Source organism: Jaculus jaculus, chromosome 4, assembly GCF_020740685.1.
Source record: "Jaculus jaculus isolate mJacJac1 chromosome 4, mJacJac1.mat.Y.cur, whole genome shotgun sequence".
In the NCBI taxonomy this organism is placed as follows: domain Eukaryota; kingdom Metazoa; phylum Chordata; class Mammalia; order Rodentia; family Dipodidae; genus Jaculus; species Jaculus jaculus.
In genome coordinates, this window is record NC_059105.1 from 80,047,200 (window position 1) to 80,055,691 (window position 8,492).

At 39.5% G+C, this 8,492-nt stretch overlaps 1 protein-coding gene across 1 annotated transcript in view; it reads left to right on the forward strand.

Moving 5' to 3' along the window:
* Positions 1-8,492, forward strand: part of Cd302 (CD302 molecule) — a 43,638-nt gene extending 35,146 nt beyond the window's left edge. Inside the window, exons 5-6 of the mRNA XM_045148290.1 lie at positions 3,387-3,413; positions 8,205-8,492. Of these exons, the coding sequence (XP_045004225.1) occupies positions 3,387-3,413; positions 8,205-8,407 (230 nt within the window). The 3' untranslated portion in view covers positions 8,408-8,492. The remainder of the gene's footprint in view (positions 1-3,386; positions 3,414-8,204) is intronic.

The window sequence follows — 8,492 nt, forward strand, 5'->3', positions numbered from 1 at the left end:
TGGGATTAAAGGCCTGTGCCACCACGCCCAGCTCTCACCACACCCTCTTCTCCCATCCCCTCCCCTGATCCTACTTAGACCATCTTCCCCCCCACCCGACCCAAATACCTGCTCTTCTACTTACAGATCCACTATACTCTCCTGATAGTCTCTCTTCCCTTCGTGTTAGCCACTTTCTTGTTGTTTTTTTTTTTTTAAGCTTTATTTTCATTTATTAGAGACAGAGAGAGGGAGAGAGAGAGGGAGTGATAATGGGTGTGCCAGGGCATCTAGCCACTGCAAATGAACTCCAGATGCATGTGCCACCATGTGCATCTGGCTTTCGGGGGACCTGGAGAATCAAATCTGGGTCCTTAGTCTTCACTGGCATGCGCCTTAACCACTAAGCTATCTCTCCAGCCTGTTAGCCACTTTCTAGCTTCCTGTCCTCTAGTACTGACTTTTACTCCAACTTGCATACAAATCTAAATGTTTTAAGTTAGGATCTACATATGAAAGTGAACATGTAGCATTTGTCTTTCTGAGCCTGGGTTACCTTGCTTAGTATAACCTTTTCCAGATACATCCACTTCCCTAAAAATTTCATTTTTCTTTACAGCAGACTAAAACTCCATTGTGTAAATAAAAGACATCTCCATTATCCATTCATCAGTTTAAGGGCCTGTAGGCTGGTTCCACTTTCTAGCTGTTGTGAATTGGGCAGCAATAAACATGGATGAGCAAATATTTAATGTAGTAATGAGTAGAGTCCTTAAGGTATATACCAAGGACTGGTATAACTGATTCATATGGCAAATCTTCTTTTAGCTCTCTTAGGAACCTCCATACCAATTTCCACAATGGTTGTACCAGTTTTCCACCAACAATGGAGAAGTGTTCCTCTTTCTCCACACCCTTGCCAGAATTTACTATCATTAGATTTCCTGATGATAGCTATTCTGACAGGAGTGAGATGAAATCTCAAAGCAGTTTTAATTTGCATTTCCCTGATGACTAAGAATGTAGAACATATTTTTGGCTGTTTATTGGTCTGTATTTCTTTTGAGCACTCTCTATTAAGTTCTATAGCCCATTTTATGAGTGAGTTGCTTGATTTCTTTTTATTTCTTACTATTTATTTATTTATTTATTTTAGTTGCTTGTATGTCCTCGATATTAGTCCTCTGTCAGATGTATAGCTGGCAAGGAGTTTCTGCCATTCCATAGGCTGCTTCTTTGCTCTATTCAGTGTCCAAAATCAAAATACAAAATCTTATTGATTTCATCAGTTTCTAGTGTAGTTATTTTACTCCCTGAGTGACTGGGGTTCTATTCAGAAAGCTGTTGCATATGCTAATACATTACAGTGTTCCCCTACTTTCTCCTTGTTGGAATGCTCTAAGTCTGCCATTTTGTCATCAAGGTCCAATACTCAGCCCTCTCTTTTATCCATTCTATTGGTGAGACTTACTGCTGAGTTTGACTTAGTTTTTAATGTCTAGTATTTAAGATTATTTTTCCAACATTTCTATTTCCTAACTCCTAGTTTGTGCTGACCTTCTTATTTGACTAAGTTGATCTCTTGTCTTTTTTGGGGATTCCTTCAGTTTGTTTTCTTCAACTCCTTTTTTATTTCTTTGAGCATATTTATTCTTTTGAATTTTGTCATATCATCTAATTCATTCTCACTGGAGACCAATACTGTTGGATTTATAATCTGGAAGGAGGAATTATATGGTCTTGAGTTGTGTTTATTATTGTGCACATACTTTGCATCTCGATTTATTTCAATGTTTGTTTCCTACTTATCAACTGTATTCTTGGATGTGTAGGTTGGAGGTTGTATCTTTAGGGCTCAAGGTGAAAGATGTGGCTTCTATATTAATCCCAGAGTGATGGCATGAGTGTCCCAAGTTATTGGGTATGCCAGGTATGCAAATACCTTAGTAGCTAATTAACAACAATGTTCCTTTTGGCTTCACGAATTGCTGGTAGGTAAATGAACAAGACTGGTAGAAGTGGGCTAGGATTTTGGTTACTTTGAGGTGGGAGCAGTGGTTTGAATTAGTGAGGACTAGTATTAGCTTTGACAAAGGATGGGGGTGGCACAATATCTGGGAGAGGGAATTTGGGGGTACTGTTAGTTTCCAGACCTTAGAGGTTATTTTTTCTATGAAGATTGAAGCTATGGAGAAGAGGAGATAAGGAGCAGAGTATGTAAGAAAAAGAAGTTGCAAAGAGGGAAAATGAACAAGTTGTGCTTAGAATCCAAGAGTGGTATGATTCCAATAATAGGCTGGGTGGAGACAAACACAGAACAAATCTAAAATGCAACTGAGCAATGTAAAGTCAAATAAAACTAACATGGAGTATTTGGGCATGAATGGGGATTAAAATAAGCAAACTAACAAAATCAAAAGCCCTAAGCTGGACAGGTGTGGTGAATCTCTCCCTTAATCTTGTCAACTGGGAGGCTAAGATTTCTGGGCTGAAATAGGAGTTCAGTGCGAACCTGGGCCAGTAAGACCATACCCCCAAGAAAGAAAGAAGCAGGGAGGGGAAGGCCCTATAAGCTAAGAAATACCAAAAGTAACTCCAACACACAACTTATTTAAAAAGAGGGACATAAAGCCAGGCATGGTGGAACACGCCTTTAATCCCAGCACTTGAGAGGCATTAAGTAGGAGGATCGCCATGAGTTCAAGGCCACCCTGAGACTATGCAGTGAATTCCAGGTCAGTCTGGACTAGAGAGACCCTACCTTAAAGAGAGAGAGAAAAAAAAAAAAAAAAAAAGGATGTAGACAAAGTACATCAATCAGATCTAACACATCAATATTTTTGTGCTAGGGTTTGAATTCTTTCCCTCCCTGGTATTCTTTTATCAATGTGCCCTGATATGGAAGGTGTAATTAGCACTCCCAGTACAAGCCTATATACCTGACTTTGGGGCATGAATCACCCCAGTGTAAAAATAGTACAGCTACCTCTTGAGGTGACTTTCTATTTCAACTATATGGAGTATGAAGCTGTTTCCCGCTTGGTGCACTGTGGGCTCATCTCAGCTGGTTAGGATGCTCTGGTTTTAGAAAGCTAAAGGAGCTGGGGAGATGGCTCTGTGGTTTAAGACGCTTGCAAAGCTTGGGGACCTGGTTTAATTCCTCAGGGCCCATGTAAAGCCAGCTGCACAAAGTGGCATGTATATTGAGTTCATTTGCAACAGCAAGAAGCCTTGGTGCACTCATACTTTCTCTCTCAAATAAAAATCTAAATCAAAACAGGCAAGAGATGACTTACGTGGTAAAAATAGGTATTAACCTAACCTAAAGTATTCCAGTTAACAACTGTGTTTAAAGTCAATGTTATACTAAAATATACTTACATTTAAATTTTTCTTTTGCATTTTAGTCCCATACAACAAGAAATATTTATCAGGTAAGTAACATTCTGATATTAAATTTTTTCACATATTAAAAATATTCCAAAATTCTGACAAAGTGTTACTGTAAACTTCAAAATTTATGTATCATAAAGTAGAACTTCTAAAAGAATGTAGGTCTCTCAGCTCACAAGAAGACTAGATGTTAAAATTTTATGGGCTGGAGGGATGGCTTAGTGGTTAAGGCATTTGCCTGCAAAGCCAAACGACCCAGGTTCAAATCCCCAGGACCCACGTTAGCCAGATGCACAAGTGGGCATACACATCTGGAGTTCGTTTACAGTGGCAGAAGGCCCTGGTGCACCCATTCACTCTCTCTCCCCCACTTTTCTCTATCAAATAAATAAATAAAAATATTAACAAAATTTAAAAAAGCAATGCAATGGAATAAACATTTTTAGCACTGTTTATAGGCCTCCATCATATTTTTTGTGGGCTATGACTGCTTTTTGTTTAAGTTTGCCTTCATGGTTGTTAATTATAATACTTAAAGCATGCAACTTATATTGGACTCAATACATTTTTTTTTTCTAAAATGGGTTGGGAGCAGGCTAGGGGCTGAAGGGAATAGCTCAGTCAGTAAAGTGCTTGCTGAATTTCATCCTCAGAAGCCATATAAAGCCGGGCAATATAATGTATGCAGGTAATTCCAGGATTTGGTTGGAGATAAAGACGATCGTTGGGACTCACCAACCAACCTAAATAGAGTATCATAGGTGGTGGGTGATGTTCCTCAAGATGACACCCAATGTTATCCCCTGCCTCTACATGCATGTGCCTGCACACACGCACACTTAACAAGGGTGGGTAATACATAGTCAAAACTATATAAGGCTAACACTGCCTCCATCCATCCTTCTGTATCATTATCCTTATTACGCACTATTTTACTCGCTATCTTCATATTTACTTTTGAGGACTATTAGTTGTTTTGCCCCTGTAAGTCCGTAATACAAATGTAGAGCTCTTTTCATCTAATTACCTGTATCTAAAGCCACTTTCCTTTTTACATCTGAATACTCTACCTTGGGACCAATGTGAATGAAGCTGCTTATAAACTTTCTCATCGCACTTTTCAATTTGGATCCGTATCCTTGAGTTATTTTATAAAGTGGGATGTGTTATGGGATAGCTATGTTTAGTTTTATTAGAAACTATAATTTTGGGGGGTATCTTTTGTGAAATGCATGGACATGTCCTTTGCCTTCATATTTTTAAACTGAGCTGTCCTTACTGGCAGATTATTAAAAGGTTAAATTTTGGATGAGTTCTTTATATCTAAAATTTGTTTCATGAACAGTTTATTTTGGGTTGCCATCACACTAATTCTAATTCTGGTTCTAATTCTTCTGCAGAAAAACAATGCTGCATTTTAAAAGAACCACATCACAGCCACTAGCTGGCTACTATTAACAAGGGAGGGATGAAGGGGAGAGACAAGTTAGCAAGGTTATGCTGAAACTGCAGACCTTAAGCACTATTGTGGATATGTAAAGATGGTACAAGTACAGTTTCACGGCAGTTTCTTAAAACAATTTAAAATATCACCACAATGTGATACAGCAGTTCTACTGCACTTATATCAGGATTGGCAGTAACTCAAGTGCCAATCAACATGAAAATGTAAAATTTGTACTCAATAAATTATTCACCTTAAAAATTCTAACACATCCTGTAAACTGCACACACCTAGAAGACATTAGATTGATACAAGTCAACTACAGACATATGTGAACAATGATCTCATTTACATACTTAAAATAGTTTTCACAAGTCTGTAACTCTATTGTCAGAGCTGGGATTGGGGAATGGGAGCTATTTATACATGGATGATAGTAATCAAGTAGCACAATTGAAATGCACTTCATGTTAACAAGTTGTACACGTTTTGTTACATGCGTTTTTTTTTTTTTAAATCAAAAGCCCTGTCAGTGTATTAAGAGGTTGAAGATTAGTGGGGTTATGTATTTTTTCATACTCCATGTATTATGAACGTGTTAGCTATGTATACTTACACTTTGGAAAAAACTACAAGGATACAACTGGGCTGAAACTGGTGGAGAAAAGAGCAAGTCTATCATGAATCTCAAAACCATGCAAGGAATAGTTGGAAAAGATCTGACATCTGGTCTTTAGATTCCAGGGGAAGTGCATCCTGACTTCACCTGCAAACATACTTTTATCTAAAGCTGTTTATCTTAAGTTATTTAATACCACGTGCCAGGCTTTCTTGTTATACTCTGAAGAGAGCACAGAACAAAAAAGGTGTCACTCTCAAGCTTACATTCTAGTGGGAAGTCCAAAACAAAAATGTCATGTCACAGCCAGGTGTGGTGGCGCACGCCTTTAATCCTAGCACTCGGGAAGCAGAGGTAGGAGGATCGCCTAGAGTTTGAGGCCACCCTGAGACTACATAGTGAATTCCAGGTCAGCCTGAGCCAGAGTAAGACCCTACCTCAAAAAAACCAAAAAAAAAAAAAAAAAAAAAAAAAAGAGGCATGGCACATAGTGACAGACTTGGGATGATGGGAGAGGCAGAATAAAGATGAATGGAAGCGGGGCTGGAGAGATGGCTTTAGCGGTTAGGCGCTTGCCTGTGAAGCCTAAGGACCCCGGTTCGAGGCTCGGTTCCCCAGGTCCCACGTTAGCCAGATGCACAAGGGGGCGCACGCGTCTGGAGTTCGTTTGCAGAGGCTGGAAGCCCTGGCGCGCCCATTCTCTCTCTTCCTCTATCTGCCTTTCTCTCTGTGTCTGTCGCTCTCAAATAAAAAAAAAAAAAAAAAAAAAAAAAAGATGAATGGAAGCTGCAGGGAGATGGGAGGTTTTATGGATGCTGTTCAAGTAGGTGGACAGGGTAGGCCTCAATAATACAGCTGTACTAAGCAGAATGAAGATCTGAAAAATGCCTCACATTACAACAGGCTTATTCTCACTTAGTAGGACCACTGGACTGAAGGAGACAAGCTAAGTACAGCAGAAATGTTAACAGGGAGTTTCCCATTCAAACAAAAGCAAGCTGAAATGCCATGGGAACAATGCAGTGAAGGATACACTACAATGTAGACATGAAATGTGTCCTCATGGACCGAGTCAGGGCAATATACTTGGGACAGCATATTAATTCCTTCCTTGTTGTGACAAAATATCTGACAACAAGCAACTTAAGGGAGGAGATTGCAGTTCAATAGTCCACACGGTGCAAAGACATGGCAGCAGGAACTTGATGTGTGGGTCACATTCAGTGCAGTGAGAGAGCAATGAACAATGTTGCTCAGCTTGCTTTCTCTTCTTAGTTCAGAATCCCAGCCTATGATGGATGTACCCAGCTGAATTAATATAATCTAAAACTCTTACCACAGACATGCCCAGTTGTCCCTTAAATGGTTCTCATCTTCTCAAACTGACATTAAATAACAGTGTTCAAGTTTAATAACTTTGTTTTTTTTTTTAAAAAAAAGAATACCACTTGATTTCAGAATTCTTGCTTTTTGACTTCCTTTTTTTTTGGGGGGGGGGCACATGTAGCCCAGGTTGGCCTTTAAATACTGATTCCCCAATCTCGGTGCTGAAATTACAGGGCTGCACACCACTTTACTGGACTGGCCTTTAAAATTTAGTAACTTAACTATCAGCACACCCTGAGACCTTATGATTTATTCCATTCATGAGTATATTTAAAAATAAACTTGCAAAACATAATCCTGAGGGCTGGAGAGATGCCTCAGCAGTTAAAATGCTTGTCTGCAAAATCTAACAACCTGAGTTCAATTCCCCAGTACCCACTTAAGCTAGATGCATCGAGTGGCATATGCATCTGGAGTTCGTTTGCAGTAGCTGGAGGCCCTGGCACACCCATACTGACTTGACTCTCTGCCTGCAAATAAAGACTTAAAAGAAAGGCCTGGTGCTGGAGAGGTGGTTTGGTGGTTAAGGCACTTGTCTACAGAGCCTAAGGACTTAGGTTTAATTCCCCAGTACCCATGTAAGCCAGATGCACAAGGCAATGCATATCTGGAGTTCATTTACAGTGGCTGGAAGGCCTTGGCATGCCCTTCTCTCTCAAAGAAAAATAACAATCCTAAATTTTCATTCTCCTTAATTCTTTATTATACAATTACCTTCCCACAAATCAACTTTGTTAAACTGAACTGGGGCTGAGGAAGAGAGCTTGGCAGTTACTGTGTTTGCCTGCAAAACCTAATGACCCAAGTCCAATTCTCCGGCACCCATTTAGAGCCAGATGCACAAAGTGGCGCATGTGTCTGGAGAACATTTAGAATGGCTAGAGGCATGCCCATTCTGTCAGACGTGTTGGTGCATGTCTTTTAATCCCAGCACTCAGGAAGCTGAGGTAGGAGGATCACTGAGTCTGCGGCCAGCCTTGTGACTATGCAGTGAAATTCAGGACACCCTGGGCTAAAATGAGACCCTTCTTCAACAAAGCACAAAAGCCAAAAAACCATTAGACCTCATCTGATGTGAGAAATATATTTAAATACTACTTATTCCTGAGGCGAACAGGGGTCTAAGTTTGTAAAATCTTGGTTCAGAACAGGAAAGCCAAAGACATGAACAGGATTGTGGGGAACTTGAAGGGCAGGAAACTGAAACATTTACTTAGAACATTAATTTAGCCATTTCCATACAAAGAAACAGAATCTTAAGAATAACTTTTCATATGTTCTGTTGGGAAATTTTAAATATTAAGATATGACTGCACAACAGTCATGTCCTAGAGTGCAACAGTTGCAACTTACTATGACTTTCTACCATGTATGTCTTTTCAGATAACCACATTGTAATATCAGCTTTGGTGATCGCCAGCACAGTAATTCTTGCAGTTTTGGGAGCAGTTATTTGGTTCCTCTACAGAAGAAACTCTGACTTGGGTTTCACCACAGTGTTTTCAACTGCACCTCAATCACCGGATAATGATGACTGTGTTTTAGTAGTTGCTGAAGAAAATGAGTATGCTGTTCAACTTGACTAAATGTCTGATAATACTAGATAGAACTAAATACGTTCACACTGACTGCTCTGTAAGTTTTAATATAAAATGTGACATCAAAAATTAA